Source organism: Equus asinus, chromosome 1 (assembly GCF_041296235.1).
Source record: "Equus asinus isolate D_3611 breed Donkey chromosome 1, EquAss-T2T_v2, whole genome shotgun sequence".
Classification (NCBI taxonomy): Eukaryota; Metazoa; Chordata; class Mammalia; order Perissodactyla; family Equidae; genus Equus; species Equus asinus.
Window position 1 is genome coordinate 195,993,291 of NC_091790.1, and position 19,984 is coordinate 196,013,274.

The 19,984-nt window shown below is 40.0% G+C and overlaps 1 protein-coding gene across 1 annotated transcript; it reads right to left on the reverse strand.

Moving 5' to 3' along the window:
- Nucleotides 1-1,904: 1,904 nt before the first annotated feature.
- Nucleotides 1,905-2,849, reverse strand: LOC106833904 (olfactory receptor 9A4-like). Its single transcript, XM_070507097.1, is given in 1 exon segment — nt 1,905-2,849. A coding segment is annotated over 1 exon segment (945 nt).
- Nucleotides 2,850-19,984: the final 17,135 nt, after the last annotated feature.

The following is a 19,984-nucleotide window of genomic DNA, read 5'->3' on the forward strand; positions in this document are numbered from 1 at the left end:
ACAGTTTTAAACGCCATTTACATCTCCCTTTTGCAAACTTACCAATTTTGTTCTTTTGAAGATTAGCTCTGAACTAACATCTGCTGTCAATCCTCCTCTTTTTGCTGAGGAAGACTGACCCTGAGATGACATCTGTGCCCGTCTTCCTCTACTTTATATGTGGGACACCCGCCACAGCATGGCTTGATGAACAGTGCCATGTCCGCACCCGGGACCCGAACTGATGAACCCCGGGCAGCCAAAGAGGAACCTGCGAACTTAACTGTTGCACCACCAGGCCGGCCCCAGAACTTACCAATTTGTAAGAGAAGAACAAGAATGTTGGTGGGTGAACAAGCATGAGCAAGACAGAGAGCAAGAGGTCTGTATGACGACAGGTAGAAGAACTAAAGAAACTGTAGAGGAGGGCAATGAGGGACTCTTCTCCATCCTCCTAATTTGCCTCCACTGGCCCAAGAACAATTTAGGCCATACAAAGCCATTGTTGAAAAGGCATCCTCTCTGGGTTAGTGAATTAGAAAAATGGTATTCATTGAATGAGAACAGACCTCATGTCATGAGCCTGGAAAACAGAGATAGATTTGTGTCAGCCTTCAACTCTCTCCAGACAATGCAGCCCCATCAGTTCTCATTGATTGGCTGGCAGAGCATGGGCTTGATTTAAGGCCCTACTCATCACCTCAGCTCCTGCCCATGTGCAGTGCCAACAACTCAGTCATACATGGTGGTCTTGCTTGTCCTCACCAGGCAGAAAGGCATCCTTGCACAGTACCCTTTGAACTCTAAGTAATCCCATCAACCCAGTGCTGGGCAGCTCAATTTCCCAACTCACTTCAGGGCTGGCAGGATGTGCAGAGTGTTATCATTTAAAAAAACTCCTTCCTTCAAGCCCTTTCTCCAACATTGTGAAATTCCTACAATGCCATTGTCATACAGCAATGGCCTGGAATTGCTGAGGACTTGAAGTCAGGAGGGTAACCTCTCATTTTCATACCTGCCCAGGGAGAATATCTATGGAAAAGTGCTGAGACACTTGGATTTGGAAGACAAAGATGGAACAGGCACTATGAGGCCTGAAGTCTGGGTCTGGGAGCAATCTGAACAGAAATTGTTGCTTTAAGCTCTTGTAACACATGGCGTGCTCTTTCTAGTTCTTATTTGTCTCTATCCAATATATGCAACAAAGAGAGGAGGTTTCAGCAATACTCTAAAGTTAAGCAAAAATCTTTTGTCATTCTTATTCTCAAAAATTTAAACTGCTTTATATGACAAAGATTTGCCAAGTGAGAAGCATTCCAATCCTATATCATGACTCTAGGTTCATTCTGTGGTGAAATGTATATATACACTAAATTTCATTTGCAGTAGAAATGGGGCCAGGATGACATGATAGGCAATTAGAGAAAAAGAGAACCATAAGATATTTAAAATGCATATGTCCATCTTGTGAAGAAATTGCACAAAAATATAGGAAAAGATCTAGCAACAGTTGATGAAGACACAAACTGAGCATCTCTCCTTTGTACTCTGATTATGCCATCTATCTCACCTCACCACCCTCCTTACTTCCTTCCTCCTCCACAGAATGCATTTTCAGAAATGGATTACAAGCAAATTGAGCTAAGAGAGGTTTTACAAAAATGTATTTGGTTCTTCTAGTTTCTCTGGCATCACAAGGATATGCTTCTTTGATTTCAACAGTAGGAGCAAGCAGAAACTGAGGCTATGAAGTTCTAGAGGGCAGAGAATGGGTTTCACTTTTTACCTGCCTTGTCTACTTCCATGGCCTGGTCAGAAGCGGGACACACAATTGATGATCATAGTAAGAGAGGAGTTAGGGTTTTCTAGGTTGCTGAATGACCAACAATGAGGTACATACGACCTAAAACTGACTGTGAGAAGAGTTATTCCTTGAGTAGTTGACAGCAACGTTTCATACTATCCCGAAGGGCCTCTTTGACTTTGTCATTCCGGAGAGTGAAGATAAAAGGGTTCAGGAAAGGGGTCAACACAGAAATCAGCAGGGAAGCTATCTTGTTATACTCAGCTGCCTGCGTTTGCTTGGGTTTCACATAGAGGAACAGGCAGCTGCCGTAGCCGATCACGACAAAGGTGCAGTGGGAGGCACATGTAGAGAAGGCTTTCCTCCGGCCAGAGGCTGAGGGGATCTTGAGGATGAAGGAGATGACGTAGGTGTAGGAGACAACCGTCGGGGCCAGAGAACCAATGATAATGACCACAGCCATTCAACACAGAACAAACTCTGTGAAAAGACTGTCATCACAGGACAGTTTGAGAAGTTGTCCTCGGTCACAGTAATAATGGTCTAACAGATTTGATTTACAGAAGGTAAACTGGAATGTGGCATAGACTGGCCAAATTTCAGAAAGAAACCCAAACACCCATGACACAATTACCACCCAGATGCAGGTGCGGCTGTTCATAATGATGTTGTACCTCAGAGGGTTGCAGACTGCCACATAACGGTCCACAGCCATCGCTCCCAGTAGTGCAAACTCTGTGGTCCCCACAGCAAGGTACAGGAAGAGCTGGGCAACACATTCAGTCAGAGATAGTGTCTGCATCCCAGGGAGCAGCAACCCCCAAAGCATCACGGGGACGATAATGGATGTCACCAGGATCTCCAAGGCAGAGAGGTGACCAAGGAAGAAATACATGGGGGACTTCAGACGTTTATCAACACAGACAATAACGATGATGATGGTGTTTCCCATTAATGTCACTGAGTAGAAGAAAAAGAATATAGCAAAAAGGAGGTGATGTAGCTCTTGGGACCCAGGGAAGCCTAGGAGGCAGAATTCAGTGGCACTAGAGCGATTGCCCATCATTTAGTGCTTCTTTCTGCTCCTTGTGAAACCTAGAGATGAAAAGAGAGGTAAGACTTCTCTGCATGGTCCTGCTCTCAAGAGAGAAGGAAGACAGATTAGGATGAGGAAATATTTTCAACCTGATGATCTAGTGAGATGCCCCTAGTACGTGCTATGCACAAAGTCACACATAAATGTTCTCAGCTGAAATATAGCTCAAGGCTAGCTGCTGGGGATGAGTGATAACACCTTCTTATCTATCAGTGTGAAGAAAAGCTTCCTTGTCTTTTGTTCCCCACTGGATGTGACTTCTCACAGGGGACAGAGGCTAAGATCTCTTGAAATGGCCAGTTTTGAAGCTGGGTCCATCAGCCTCTCCAGTCCTAGCATTGTCCCACTTATTCTTAGGTTCACTGTACCAGATGACATCATGATATTCCAGATGATGTTCAAAGCATGGAACTTTGAACCCCAGCCCTCACTCATACTGGGACTATATAGTCCCACAATGGCACCAGCAGAAATTAGTCAGGGAGTCAACACCAAAATCCCTGTTTTATGCAGGTTTTAAAACCTCCATATTTAAAGCAGCAAGATATCCAATGGGGAACCCTGGAGCTTGAGACAATTTCCCAGAGCAGATTCATTCTTCTCTGACTCCATTTTCTGTCAAAGTCTTGGGAGGAAGGAAAGATGGCACCTGGAACTGACAAGGTCGGGTCCAAGGCTGTCAGCTACATTAAATGCCTGGGTCTCTTCCCGTCACTTCCTCTATCCTGTTACTCAAATTTCATCTCCTCAGAGGACTCTTTCCAATCACCCAACCCAAAACAAGAAAGACATGATCATTCTTGGACTTTAGTTTTCTTCCCAAAACTTATATTGCCTGATACTATTATATTGCCTGATAGATGATTGTTTATTTCACTCCTTCACTTAACATGAAACAAACATCCCCATGAACAGTACAGAAGACTAATAAGTAAAATATATAGTATGTGAGTTCACTAATTATGAGATAGGAAAAAGAAAGCAAGGAAGAGGGAAAGGAAATTTAGTTCTGTTTATTCATTGTTCATCTATGTCATTAAAACAGAAAATTCATGAGGGCAAAGATATGGATTGTACATATATTTTTTCTGTGTATGTGTGTGTGTGTGTGTGTTTGCGTGTGTGTGTGTGTATATATACCCAGATCTATAATATTCTTGAGCCCAAAAATTAGAGCTGGAAATTTTTGTTAAATGATAGATGTGTGGATGCATGCTATGTGATAACATAGTACTTGGTCCTAGCCAGGCTAGTTAGGCCATATTGCCCTCAATCTTACTCTTCTTGGTTTCCCTTTCTGCTTCATGGTACCATTTTCCCTTCCTCCTTTTTCTTTCTGGTGCAAACTTCTCAATCTCCATGGCTCTTTTCCCGATGGGCAAACAGGCTGCAAGGACAGAAGTGTTGGGAGAGTTCAGTGGCCTACTTTCCACAAATTCTGCATAAACAGCAATAGATGAAGAAAATGAGAGAGAGGCTCTTGACCGATGCCAGGGAGCTGGGTCTATCCCTAGCATTGGGTCAGAGAAGAACTCTATTTGCTCTCTGCTGTGTGTGTGGCATTTGGAGCTGAGCCCATCTGCTCTGCTGCTCCCATAGCACACTCTTCAGGCTCTAAGGGTCCTTGTTCTAGAAGGCACGAAGCCCAAACCTTCCCATCCTGATCCTCTCCTACTCTGTCCTTTGTAGAAGAGAATGCTGAGAAGACACTCACCTTATGGAGAGGCTTCGCTGCCACTTCTAATGCTCTCCAGGGCTCAGCCAAGGATAACTCCTATCTGTACACCGGCCAGAGCTACTTGCACCTGTCTCCACTCACGGTGAAGAAGGAAACTGTTCTCAGGGGGATGCTTAGGAAACAGTGTAGAAATAACAGTGTTGTGGGTACTAAGGGTCTCTCTCTCTCTCTCTCCTTCCATCCTGCTTCCCTTTTTCCCAAGGGGACTCAATCACTGAGGTACCTGTTCTTAATTAGCCCAGGTTCAGAGTTTCCCTAAGCAATCAGCCTGGGGAGACGAGAACAAACTTTTAGTTACTCTTTTTTGGGTCAATTAACTTTCAAAACTTTTTAAAGTTTTTGTTTAATTTGAAAAACCTGAAATCTCACAAATCAGTAGCTTTTCAATCCCAAGGCTGCCTTCTCCACAGGCTCCAAGTCTAGCTTTCCAGAAGACGTCTCAAATTCTAAGCAGATTATTCCTTTTCCGCTTTATCCCTGGTATCCTTTTCCTGAATAGAGAGGTTTTATCAATATTGAATATTTACCCTGGCAGGTAATTTTCCTCCACATTCAGCTAATCTAGAGTTTTCAAAAATTCTTCAGCTGCCTTTGCATCAACACTCACTGACCCACCGCTCCCTTTCACATTATGTAATGAATAACGATTCTTGAATTGTTTAAACCACCCAGAGCTAGCAGTAAATTCAGCATCACAGTCGGGTCCAGTATTGTCTTTCACCATCACAAACAAAGTTTTTGCTTTGTCTGTGATCACCACGTTGTTGAGAGGGATACACTTCCATGCCTGGGCTTCAATCCAGGTCATTAGAAGTTTCTCCATGTTTGATATGGGCCCTTTTCAAATTTTTGTCTCATTGCCTTCAATGAGGCAGATCCTTTAACAACTTTCACTACTTCATTCTGGTTTTTCAAGATTATAGAATGGGACATGCCTGGCTGGCAAGCAATAACCATCGCTAATTTTCTTTTTTTCTGCTCAAAAAATCATATGCAAAGATTTACTTACAATAATAAAAAGTTGAAATCAAAGGAAATGATTAAATACGTCATGATAGAATATTATAGATCTTGTAAAAATCATGTTTTGAATGATTTATTTACACAAAAACTTCATCATAAGATATTAATGCTTTTAAAAAGCATAATATAAAATAGTATACTATCATTGTTCCAATTTTGTAAAACATGGAAACTAATTAGCGTCTGAGAGTACAGAGTCTGAGTCAAATGGACTAGGTTTGAATATTGGCTACACCATTTAGCTATTGGTTATATTGACATGAGATTCTACAAACTACTTAATTACCTAAGCTTCTGTTTGTCTTCTGTAAAATTGACATAATAGCTATAGTACCTGACTATAAAGTTATTGTGAGAATTAAATGAGACAATGAATTATTACTGTTGTAAAAATAATCAGGGGAAACTAAGAAAACATTGACAGTGATTTACTCTTGGTGTTGGCATTATTGGTGCCTTTACTTTGCTCCTTTCAAATTTCCATATATTTTAAATTACCTATAATGAAACTTTATTACCTTTATAACTCAAAACGGTTACTGATAATAAAAATAAGGCTAGAGTTAATTATCTCTTAAAGGACTAAAAATTTCTTTTACTGCGGATGAGCACATTCAAATTTATAGCTTCTAATTTTTTAATTTTATTTTGTTTTTATTTATATTTTTATTGAGGTAACATTGGCTTGTAACATTAACAAATTTCAGGTGGACATGATCATATTTCGATTTCTGTGTAGAGCACATCATGTTCAGCACCCAGAGACCGACCATGCATCCGTGACCGCACACCTGTGCCTAATCACCCTGCACCCTCCTCCCTCCCTCCTGTCCCTCTGATAACCACCAATCCAGCGTCTGTCTCTATAAGTTTGTCATTGTTTTTATCTTCTATTTATGAGTGAGATCCTGTGATATTTGACTTTGTCCCTCTGACTTAATTCACTTAGCAGAATACCCTCAAGGTCCACCCATTTTGTCACAAATGGCAAGATTTCATCATTTTTTATGGCTGAGTAGTGATCCATTATGTATATATACCACATCTTCTTTATTCGTCCCTTGCTGGGCACCTAGGTTGCTTCCAAGTCTTGGCTATTGTGAATAATGCTGCAATGAACATAGGGGTGCATGTATCTTTATGCATTCATGTTTTCATGTTCTTGGATAAATACCTAGCAGTGGAATAGCTGGATCATATGGTAGATCTATTCTTAATTTTTTGAGGAATCTCTGTGCTGCTTTCCATAGTGGCTGCACCAGTTTGCACTCTCACCAGCAGTGTATGAGAGTTCCCTTTTCTCCACATCCTCTCCAACACTTGTTATTTCTTGTCTTGTTAATTATAATCATTCTGACGGGGCATGAGGTGATATCTCATTGTACTTTTGATTTGCATTTCCCAAACAGATTAGTGATCTTTTCATGTGCCTGTTGGCCATCTGTATATCTTATTTAGAAAAATGTCTGTTCAGATCCTTTGCCCATTTGTTAACTGGGTTGTTAGTTTTTTTTGTCGTTGAGTTGTATGGGTTCTTTATATATTTTGGATATGAATTGATTATCAGACGTATGGTTTGCAAATATCTTCTGCCTATTTTTAGGCTGTCTTTTCATTTTGTTGATGGATTCCTGGCTGTGCAGAAGGTTTTTAGTTTGTTGTAGTCCCATTTGTTTATTTTTTCTATTGTTTCCCTTGCCTGGTCAGACACGGTACTTGAAAATATGCTGCTAAGACCGATGTTGAAGAGAATACTGCTTATGTTTTCTTCTACAAGTTTTATGATTTCAGGTCTTGCATTCAAGTCTTTAATCCATTTTGAGTGAACTTTTGTGCATAGTGTAAGAAAATGGTCTATTTTCATTCTTTTGCATGTGGCTGTCCAGTTTTCCCAACATCCCTTATTGAAGAGACTTTAGTTTCTCCATTGCATGTTCTTGGCTCCCTTGTTGGAAATTAACTGTCCATAGATGTGTGGGTTTATTTCTGGGCTCTTGAATCTGTCCCATTGATCTGTGTGTCTCTTTTTGTGCCAGTACCATGCTGTTTTGATTACTATAGCTTTGTAGTATATTTTGAATTCAAGGAGTGTGATACCTCCATCTTTGTTCTTTTTTTCTCCTCAAAGCTTTGGCTATTTGGGTCTTTTGTTGTTCCATATAAATTTTAGGATTCTTTGTGCTATTTCTATGAAAAATATCATTGGGACTTTGATAGGGATTGCAATGAATCTATAGGTTACTTGAAGAAGTATGGATGTTTTAATCATGTTTATTCTTCCAGTCCAAGAGCACGGAATACCTTTCCATTTTTTTGTGTCTTCTTCAATTTTTTTCAACAATGTTTTATAGTTTGCAGTGTAAAGTTCTTTCACTTCTTTGCTTAAATTTACTCAGGTATTTTATCCTTTTTGTTGCAATTGCAAATGGGGTTCTATTCTTAATTTCTCTTTCTGCTACTTTGTTGTTAGTGTATAGAAATGCAGCTGATTTTTGAATGTTGATTTTGTGCCCTGCAACTTTACCGTATTCGTTATTTTTAAAAGTTTTTGGTGGATTCTTTAGGGTTTTTTATATACAAATAGTGACAGTTCACTTCTTTCACTTCCTCCTTTCCAATTTGGATCACTTTTATTTATTTTTCTAGCCTTATTGCTCTATCTAGGACTTCCAATACTATCTTGAACAAGAGTGTCAAACGTAGGCATCCTTGTCTGATTCCTCTTCTTAGACGAATAGCTTTCAGTTTTCCTCCACTGAGCATAATATTGGCTTTGGGTTTATCATATATGGCCTTTATTATGTAGAGGTACTTTTTTCTATGCCCATTTTATTCAGAGTTTTTATCATAAATGGATGCTGTATCTTGTCAAATGCTTTCTTCGCCTCTATTGAGATGATCATGTGATTTTTATTCTTCACTTTGTTAATGTGGTGAGTCACATTGATTGATTTGCAGATATTGAACCATCCTTGCATCCCTGGAATGAATTCCCCTCGATCATGGTGTATGATCTTTTTAATGTACTGTTGTATTCAATTTGCTGGTATTTTGTTGAGGATTTTTGTGTTGATGTTTATCAATAATATTGGCCTGTAATTTTCCTTTTTTGCATTGTCCTTATTTGGTTTCAGTATCAGAGAAATGTTGGCTTTGTAGAATGAGTTAGGAAGCTGTCCCTGCTCTTCAATTTTTTGGATGACTTTGAGAAGGATAGATATGAAGTCTTCTTTGATTGTTCGGTAGAATTCACCTGGGAAGCTGTCTGGTCCTGGACTTTTATTTTGGGGGAAGTTTTTGATTACTGTTTTGATCCCCTTACTGGTGATTGGTCTATTCAAATTCTCTATTTCTTATTGATTCAGTTTTGGAAAGATGTATGATTGTGAGAATTTATTCATTTCTTCTAGATTATCCAATTTGTTGGCATATAACTTTTCATAGTATTCTCTTAGAATCTCTTGTATTATTGAGGTGTCCAATGTAATTTCTCCTTTTTCATTTCTGATTTTATTTATTTGAACCCTCTCAATTTTTTTCTTAGTAAATCTAGCTAAAGGTTTACCAATTTTGTTTATCTTTTCAAAGAACCAGCGCTCGGTTTCATTGATTTTTTTCTGCTGTTTTTTAGTCTCTGTTTCATTTATTTCTGCTCTAATTTTTATTATTTCTTCATCTTTACTGATATTGGGCTTTGTTTGTTCTTTCTCCAGTTCCTTTAGGTGCACTGTTGTGTTGTTTATTTGTGATTTTTCTTGTTTGTTGAGGTAGGCCTGTATTGCTATAAACTTCCCTCTTAGAACCATATTTGCTGTAGCACATAAATTTTGGCCTGTCATATTTTCATTTTCATTCATCTAGGTATTTTTTGATTTCTTCATTGACCCCATCATTCAGCAGCATTTTGTTTAATCTCCACATATTTGTGCCTTTTCTGATTTTCTTCCTATAGTTGATTTCCAGTTTCACACTGTTGTGGTCAGAAAAGATGCTTCGTATTATTTCAATCTCCTTAAATTTATTGAAACTTGTTTTGTGGCCTAATATGGGATCTATCGTGGAGAATGTTCCATGTGCATTTGAAAAGAATGTGTGTTCTATGGGTTTTGGATAGAATGTTCTGTGTATATCTAATAAGTCCATCTGCTTTAATGTGTCATTTAATGCCAATATTTTGTTATTGATCTTCCGTTTGGTTGGTCTATCCATTAGTCTAAGTGGAGTTTTAATGTCCTCTACTATTATTGTGTTGCTGTCTATTTCTCCTTTTGTGTTTGTTAATAAGTGATTTATATATTTAGGTGCGCCTATGTTGGGTGCATAGATATTTACTTGTTGGATTGTTCCCTTTATCATTATGAATTGTCCTTCTTTGTTTGTTACAGTTGTTGTTTTAAAGTCTATTTTGTCTGATATAAGCATTGCTACTTCAGCTTTCTTTTCATTGTCATTTTCATGGAGTATCTTTTTCCACCCCTTCACTTTCAGTTTGTAAGTGTCTTTAGGTTTGAAATGTTGTCTCTTGTATGCAGCATATATATGGGTCATATTTTTTGATTCAATTAGCCACCTATGCCTTTTGATTGGAACATTTAGTCCATTAACATTCAAAGTAGCTATTGATAAGATGATATTTATTGCCATTTTGGTACTTTTTTTCTGGGTGTTTTAGTAGTTCTTCTCTGTTCCTTTCTTCTTCTCTTGCTCTCTTCCCCTGTGGTTTTCTTTAGTATTATGTTTGTGTTTCTTTCTCTTAATTTTTTAGCATATTTACTACGGGTTTCCGGTTTGTGATTACCATAAAGTTCATATATAATGACTTACATATCTAACAATCTGCAGTCATTTCTTATCATTATCACAATTACGTACTGTACATATTGTATGTGCTATACTTTTACACAGCTGGCAGCACGGGAAGTTTGTTTATACCAGCATCGCCACAAACACTTGAGCAATTCTTTGTGCTATGACGGTGATGACTTCACTAGATGATAGGGACTTTTCAACTCCATTATAATATTATGGGATCATCATCCTATATGTGGTCTGTCATTGACTGAAAAATAATTACGCAGCCCCTGGGTGTATGAAATGAGAGTTGACTTCCTGATCCACTGCCAGCCAACAGTGTAACCAAAATTTTATTTTGATTTTAAATTAGAAGAGACCAAAAATAAGATATCTTAAAAGAGAAATCAATTGAAAAACCTGATGAAATGGAAAATCTTTTGAAAGATAAAAATCCCCAAAACTGACTGAAAAAGAAATTGAACAAATGAATATTTCTAAGTATGTTAAATAAATTGAGTTCATAATTAAAATTCTTTCCACACAGAAAACTATAGGTCCAGTTAACTTTACCATTATAGTTTATCAAATATTTAAGGAAGAAATATTACTAAATCTATGCAAAATCTTCTGGAAAATTGAGGAGAAGAGAACAGAGCCTGATTCATCTTACAAGGCCAGAATTATCTTGATACCAAGACATCACAAGAAAACATATCTAGAAACCAATATCACTCATGGATAGTGATGCAAAAATCCCTAGCAAAATATTAGAAAAATCAAATCCAGCAATATCTAAAGAGAAAAACACACTGTAACAAAGTGGTGATTTTGTTTCAGAAATACAAGTTTAGGTGAACATTAGGAGATTAGTTAATATAATTCACCATGTTAACAGAATTAAAGAGAAAAACCACATGATCATTTTAATAGGAGCAGAAAAGACATTGGCAAAAATCAACATTCAGTGTTTAAAAACTGAGCAAACTAGAAATGAAAAGGCTCTGCCTCAAACTGATAAATAGCATCTAATAAAAAATTTAGTGCTAACATGAAACTTAATGATGAGAGATGCAAATATTTCACTCTAAGATAGGGAACAAGGCAAGGATATCTGTTCTTGTCATTCTATTCAACATTGTACTGAAAGTCCAGCCAGTGCAATAAACCAAGAAAATGAAATTAAATGTATATTATTATAAAATAAAGAAATAAAATGATTTATTCATAGATGACATAATCTTATATGTAGGAAACCATAAGAAGTCCAGAAAAAAGCTACTAGAACTAATGAATGATTATCAAGGTCACAGGAAAAGATCAATATACAAAAATCTATTGTATTGCTACACACTAGCAATGAACATTGGAAATCGAAATAAAAATGTAATTTACAATAAGGTCTCAAAACATGACAAAAAAGAGATATATTGAACAAACCATGTGCGAGACCTATACACGTAAAACTACAAAACATTGATGAGACAAATTAAAGAATATCTAAATAGATGAAGAACTATTCTATTTTCAGGAATCAGAACACTCAATTTTGTTAAATGCCAGTTCTCTCCAAATTAGTCTATAGATTCAATACAATTTCAATCAAAATCTCAGGAGGCATTTTTTTAACATTGAAAAGCTGATTTTAAGATTTATATGCAAATGTGAAGGACCAAGAATAATTAAAATAATTTTGAAAACAATAAAGCTGGGGTGCCTACAATACCTTATTTAAAGACTTGCTACAAAGCTATGGGAATCAAGACAGTGTGTTATTGACATACTGTCATGTAGATCCATGGACACTAGACCAATAAAATAGAATAGAGAATTCAGACACAGACACAAATATCTTTGATTGATTTTAACCACACAAAGTGCCAGTGAAGAAGTGGAGCATCTGGAATTCACATACATTGCTGGTGGGAATGAACAATGGCATAAACAACAACAGTTAAGTATACACTTACCCTACAGACCTGCAATTCCACCTTAGATATTTTCTCAAGGTAAATGAAAGCATATATTCACCAGAATTGTTTGAATGTTGATAACAGTTTTATTCATACTAAATGACAAACGACCTAAATGACAATTAATAAGTGAATGGATAAATAAGTAGTGGTACATCCATACAGCAAAATGTTACTCAGCAATAAAAAGAAATGAACTGTTGATAGATGCATCATCATGGATAAGTCTCTACAACGTTATGTTATGCAAAAGAATCCAGAAAGAAAGTCAATACTTTATTATTATATTAGAAACTCAAGAAACGATAAATCTAGGGGCTGGCCCGGTGGCTGAGTGGTTAAGTTCACATGCTCCTCTGCAAGTGGCCCAGTGTTTCGTTGGTTCGAATCCTGGGCGCGGACATGGCACTGCTCATCAAACCACGCTGAGGCAGCATCCCACATGCCACAACTAGAAGGACCCACAATGAAGAGTATACAACTATGTACTGGGGGGCTTTGGGGATAAAAAGGAAAAAAATAAAATCTTTAAAAAAAGAAAAGAAATGGGGCTGGCCCTGTGGCCGAGTGGTTAAGTTCGCGCGCTCCGCTGCAGGCGGCCCAGTGTTTCGTTGGTTCGAATCCTGGGCGCGGACATGGCACTGCTCATCAGACCACGCTGAGGCGGCGTCCCACATGCCACAACTGGAAGGACCCACAACGAAGAATATACAACTATGTACTGGGGGGCTTTGGGGAGAAAAAGGAAAAAATAAAAAAAAAAAAAAAAAAAAAAAGAAAAGAAATGATAAATCTATTCTATAGTAATGGAAAGCAGCCTGAGGCTGGGGTTGGGGTGGACGTTGACTTGAAAGGGGTACAAAGAAACCGCTTGGGTGATGAACATGTTTTATGATTTGGTTGTGGTGGTGATTAGATGAGTGTTTCAATTTGCTAAAACTCATTGAAACTTATACTTAAAATGATGCATTTATTTTATAAAAACTAATTTTAATAAAGTTGAAAATATTTTTAAAGATAAATTCAAAATATATAACAAGGATATAGCTGACCATTGGTGACTTGATGGGGAGAGGAATGAGACAAGGTCAAGTGAAGGCTAAAGATGACACTGGGGTAAATCAGACGGCTATTAGAATAAGTAGGTAAGTATGATGTGGCTGTTGGGTTGGGGGAGCTAAAAACAACATACGAGAAGGAGAGGGTTTAAGTAACCCTATGGATGTCACAGTGTGACAAGTGACTCCAAGGCCTTTCACAAACAGATTTCTCTTTGGCCAAGTACTATCAAAAGGCTCTTGAGCAACATTCTGCAAACACCTCTTAAGGGAATAGAAACTTTTCTCTGTAAAAAGGAACACAGATGTCTACTACAAGTGGATCTTAAAACATTGAGAACACAATATTAAAGCATACATCTTTGGTGAAAGTGAAAGGAGCTCAAGATAGTTTAAGATCATGAATAAACCATTGAAATTGGAAGCAGAAACTTGAATGCTAAGTCCTTTTCATACCTACTAGCTGTGTTGTAATCAGTGTGATCATTCATCTCTCAGGCTTTGGTTTTCTCATCTGAAATATCTGAAATGATGTACATGATGTCTAATTTTTTCTCTTATCTCTATTTGGCCCAAAGTGAAGGAGCAAGGAGCAGAAATGGAGCTGGTCTTAGAACTTTGTTAAAGGTGCACTGAGCCTCTCAGCCTCCCATTGAGGCTCTCCTCTCAAGAGTTTTTGTCATGGAAACCTGCAAAGCTAACCTTTTGTCACACTCACCTTTTCCAAGTAACATCAGATGCAGTTATAGGCCACATCGGACCCAGGAGCTAAACTTAGCCTAGACTACTGAATTTTACAGGTGGGTAAAACCAGTGAATGTCCAAACTCCAACTTGGCCAAAGCTGAAGGCCATTTCATGCCTATATCTGACTTTCCCCCATAAGCACATGGAGACACAAGCAAGAAGAGAAGTCACGAAGGCCCAGAGAAAGAAAAAGTCATTTTGATGACCTAGTCGAATAGACACGGTTATTGCCCCAAGGGTTGAGGCCCTATCCACACAAGAGGGAACGAGAAGGGATAATCCTTACCTGTTTGCACCAAAGCCTCCTAACACCTTCATGTCTGCCCTTACTTCCCTCTTTCTACCTTCTTCTTTCTGCCTGAGTAAAACCTTCTCACTGCCCTTTGGTCAAAGCCCCAAGTCCTGTAAGGCCCTTCATGATTTCTACAAATGCTCTTCTCTAATGTCATCTTGTGTTACTCATCCTTCACCCCATGCTGTCCAGAAATGCTGACATTCTTCAAGTTCTTTCAGAGGCTTTAGCACATGCTGCTCCATCTCTTAGAGTGCTCCTTCCATTTCTCACCCAGCTTCACCTAGTTAATGCCAGATATCAGTTGATGACCACTGTCTTGTAGAGGCTTTCCCCAACCTCTTTAGACCTGTTCAGGTTCCCTGCCAGGTGTACTGCAAACACCCTTGTAATAGAAGCTGTGTGCCTTGCCCAGACCCTCCCTTCAGGACCCAGGTATGCAATCCCCAGCCCACAGCTGAGGCTATCCCCAGAAACCGCTCTCAGTCAAAGAGAAATGACTCTCCAAGATTAAAGTCCTCCCCCTAAGGCAGCCTGTACCCAATAGCCTGTGATGCAGAAGTGCAAATGCCCAGCCCCTGTGTTTTACTTAGGGGCACAATTCAGGACACCTCTCAAGAGCCATCCTAGCTCCAGAGCTCCCTTTGGGATCGGTTCCCTGTGGGATTGAAGCCTCTCTTGCAACTTCCTCACAGCTATATATTTCAATCACTTATAACAGCTGGGTTTATTTCTCACTCATGCTACCAGCCCATCCTTGGCCAGGAAGTAGACCTTGCTCATTATTTTCCCTCAGGTGCCCTGACCAATAGAAGCTCCATTTTAATATATTCTTTTATGATCATGTAAGAGGCAAAGAGAGTTTGGTGAATCAAATGCTGGCTCTTAAGGCTTCTGCTAAGAAGTGATTCATGTTTCCTGCACCCACCTCTCACTGCCCAAGTAAGCCACCTGGCCACTCCTGAGTTCAATTAAGCAAAATTATATAGTATTCCCACTGAGAGAGCCAGCTCCAGGAAGGACAGCTAATAAGAGTAAATAAAAATTGTACATTATAGGTGTTTTTTTTTTTAATTTGGACTTTTTCTCTTTCATGAATTTTAGGTTTAGCTTGTCAAATCATTTGATTTTACTTAGGTAGTTTCTATCATTGCCAAGCTACAGAATAAGATATTTGAAAACAGTCATTTCATTACTATTCTTGGTGTGATATAGAGGAAAATCCTAGTCTGTGAAGTCCATGAAATCAGAAACCATCTAGGCCTGTGTCAAATTTTATTCTTGGTCCTCAACATGTGATGACCTAGAGACATGTGGAAGTTCCTTAAGCTCTGCGGGATTCTATATTCTTATCTTAAAAATGAGCATAATAATGCCCCCACAATAATTGGGGGAGGAGGAGTTATAATGTAGAAACATAAAAGGAAGTGATCAGCAAGAAGATAAAACAGAGCCAAAGTGGAACGGAGAATGTGCAGGAGACGTGGAGGACTGGATAGGGAATGTGAAGAAAGTGCATAGAAGGAACCCAGGCCAAGATTCCACTCAGCCTCTTCCTCTGATCTCTCAGCTCTCCCTCACCAGCCTAGGGCAGCACCTTCCACATCAGAGGCTGCTGCCAAGACCAGGTAGGCAGCCAACCGAAGGGGTGGACGGAATTATGAGACAGGACACAATCTATATTATTCAATGGGACAGGGGACCATCAGCCTCAAGGACTGAGGTGAGGTCCCTCGGATCACCACATATTTATTTGCGGGTAAGGAATCACAAGTATGCACAATAGCAGGAACTCATGCCTACAGGGACACGCAAGCCAAAGTCCAAAGGTTCTAGTCTTCATCCCCCCGAAGCACACCAGCCCTATCCCAGGTCATTCCCTTGGGAGTATCTTAAGAACAATCAGCAAGGTATGCAGGCAGCAGTCCGTTCCTGCAAGGGCCCAGCGTTCCTAAGCCCCTTGCCTTCATGCCCCATAACATATTCCCCTCTGGCCTGAGATTCCAAAGCACAAGCAATCTGGTATAATAATTATGAGAGTCAGCAGATCACATATCTCCCAGTCACCCATTTGGGATTTATTTTTCCTAGGCTCAAAGCCTAGCAAGAATGCTGCTATGATCTCCTGCAGCAAGAGGCCTTTGGTGAATTAGGAAAATGCTCCCCTCTGAGCTGATGTAGTTGGGAAGAGTAAGGCTTGACAAATAAAGTATATACTTCTGCATAAAATATTTGCCCTTCCATTAAGTGGATGCAGCTCCTAATTAGAGCCCACAGTTGGGCTAGGGAGTCACAGCAGGCTTTCAGCCCCCATGCATTCCCTCAGTCAGCATCTTTTTACAATCAACAAACCACACAACTGTACTAAGCCCCACCCCGATCCATCACCAGGCAAGTCCCCTCTTGTTAGACTCTTTGGTTCTCCAGGTGACCCACATCAACCCTCAGGAAAGTACCATTTCTTGCCCATTTCCATCCTACAGCCTGCAGGTGTTGTCACAGAATGTCTTCTTGCAATTTGGAAATCCAGCAGCTACATATTCCTAAGTATTAGCAGGCAGCCAGCCAGTCCTCATACTTCTTGGTAAGTCAGAGTTGAGGAGGTAACGTCCCATTCTTTAGCCTCTGATAGCTTTGAAAATCTATAGGGCTGTATTAAGAGACAATTGAATTGGTCAGGGAAACAAGAGGGTACAGGGGATCAGAGAATAATATGGAGCTTTGGGAGCCAGAAGGCATTATGAAAACAGAGGAGTCCTGCAGTATTTAAAAAAAAATAATCTGGCACCCAGAGTTGCTCATTTAATCTTTCCTTGCCTCCTTCCATCACCAACAGCATAAATGGGAGGTGAGTTAAGCAATTCCCTAAAATTTGCCCACAGGTACTTCTGTCCCTACCACCAAACATTTTCATTCTCTCCTTCCATGCCCCTCCCAACCATTAACTCTCACGCCACTCCCAGTTGGAGTCATATCTCTAGATATGACTGAACAGTGGATCATCCTGGATGATCTAGGTGGCTGAATCTAATCCTAAAGACCTGTAAAAGGGGAAACCTTTCCCATCTGAGGTCAGAGTCAGAGGGAGATATGATGTGTGGAAGAATGGTCAGAGAGATGCAGTGTTGCTGGCTGAGAAGACGGAGGAAAGGAACCGTGAATCAAGGAATGTAGGAAGCCTCCAGAAGCTAGAAAAAGCAGGGATCCTCCATAGGGAGCACAGCCCTGATGACACCTTGATTTTAGTCCAGTTAGGCTTGTGTCATATTTCTGACCTACAGAGTTTGTAAGATGATACATTTGTATTCTTAAAGCCACCAAATTTGTGGTAATTTGCTACAAAAGTGATAGAAAACTAATCCAGTCATGAAGGCCCACATGACCCCAGCCTACAGGTTGCCTCTCAATTCTCAAGATGTTCTGTCTCCAACTCTGCTTTGATCAGCCATCCTGTCTGCCTGCCTGCGGTCCCTAGTAGCAATATGCTCCTTTCTACCATTATTCCCCATTTCTGTCCAGAATGACCTAAAATCTTCTTTACTATCAATGGTTCTGTCTTGAAAACAGAAAAGCTTCAGATTCAGGTCCTACGGAAAGATTGCTTGGCCAACCCCTTCCAGCCCTTGTGGTTCTTAAAATTAGGACCCATTTACACTATCCTCATTGGAAAGCTTTTTTGTAACTATTTCTATCTATGGGTGGGGCTAATTGAGTGGCATCCATAAAGTCTGAACTCTGAGATGAAGGACTGTGACTCAGAATTTACTGGGGACCTGGATCTTCTGCTATATTGCCTTCACCTTCATCCCCAAGGTGTGTATCTTCTCACGGGAGTCAGAGAAAAGCCCTTCAGTCTGGACAGCTCCCAAGATGCATCTCTCAGGGGCTTTGTCTCTGAGAGGAATATATCTCCTCTGAAGCTTACTGTTTCTATCCCCCGTTTTCTGCAGTGGACCCATACTGGCACAACCTTAGTCCAGCTGAGAAGTTCTTTTGTGCTTTTTCAATTATCTCATTTTTCTTCAACAATTGTAGGAAGAAAGAAAGGGCCAGGAGGCAGGAAATGACATGGAAATAATCAGCTGCTTAGGTGTATCTAGTCTCTACCTTTTTCTTCATTCAGATCTTTTTCTCAAATGTTACTTCCTCAGACCATAAGACATGTTATTCTAGGGAGTAACGCCGGTGCCTCATAATCCCCAGAAGGCTCCTTGCTTTCCCATTATTCCCAGAGAGAACGCTCTGCAGGAGTTAAGTTTTCCATCCAGTAGAAGCTCAGCTCTAAACCACTTCAAGAAACCAAGGGCTTGGAGACAGGGCGAATAGAGAGAACCACGAATGCTCATCTTTGGGAGAGAAGAGACACAAACAGCACCTTTCCCCTCTGGTCTCCAGAAGGACTTCTTTCCCGTGTTCCGGCCCCACATCAATGTTGCCACGCTTTGTGGTGACACAAGGTGAGCCTTTAATTAGGAAATTGGCATAAGGATTGGAGATGTTGTAGTTTGTGAAGCCACTAAGCAGTGCCACCCTATTTTAGCTGTGCCGAAGCCCCTGTCCTCCACTGCTGGAACATACAACCAGGGGCAATGGACCACCTATCTCTTTTCATTCATGTCACAGAGTGGACCCAATAGGCAGGAATCTCTAGATATGAATTTCTTAATGTGAACAGCTCGAGAAGGCACTGTGCTAAGAGGCTAAGGTGAGTGGCTTAGGTTTGTACATGGGTCAGGCCTTTGTGAAGCACAGGCATAAGGAATGAGGTTGAATTTCTCAGCACTGGGTGTAGGTTTAGCCCTACTGTTAAGGTTTTTCAGTAGGATGGGTACAAAGTAGATGGAGGGACAAACCCTCTTCCTTCAATTGGAATGCCTTTGCTGACGGCCAAAACACAGCTTCAGATGAAGCTTTTATAGGGCCAGAGAGGAGCAGAGTATATCTATATGCACCTTTGCTCTTTCCTGATAGTTTGTATTATAATTTTTATTTTTTTTAACAAAAATGGGAAGTTTTTTAAAGTATCCTTTTAGTGACCTTAAATCCTAAGGAAAAGCATAAAGAGTAGAAAGATTCACACACACACACACACACACACACACACCCTTCACAAACATGTTGGCCCTAAAGAAGGTGGAGAGGTGATGGGCCAAAAAACTTTGAGGTCGGTGGTGGCCATATAAAAACAGTGACGACAATGACCACAGCTGTTTGTTGAGCACAAGATTTTGTGCTGCTCCCTATACTAAATTTTTTACTCTTTAATCTTTGTAACAGCCCTTGAAGCTGGTTCTCTTGTTATCTTCATTTTAGAGCTGAGTAAACTGAGGTTCAGAAATGCTAAGTTAAGGGAGGAGTACATGTGTGTTCCATAAGCAATTGTCAGACCAGAATTCAAACCTAGGTCCATAGCTCAGGCCCAGGCTTCGGTGCGAGCGAGGAGAGTCGGGGAGGTGCAGGGGAGGCCTGTGGAGGCAGAGCAGG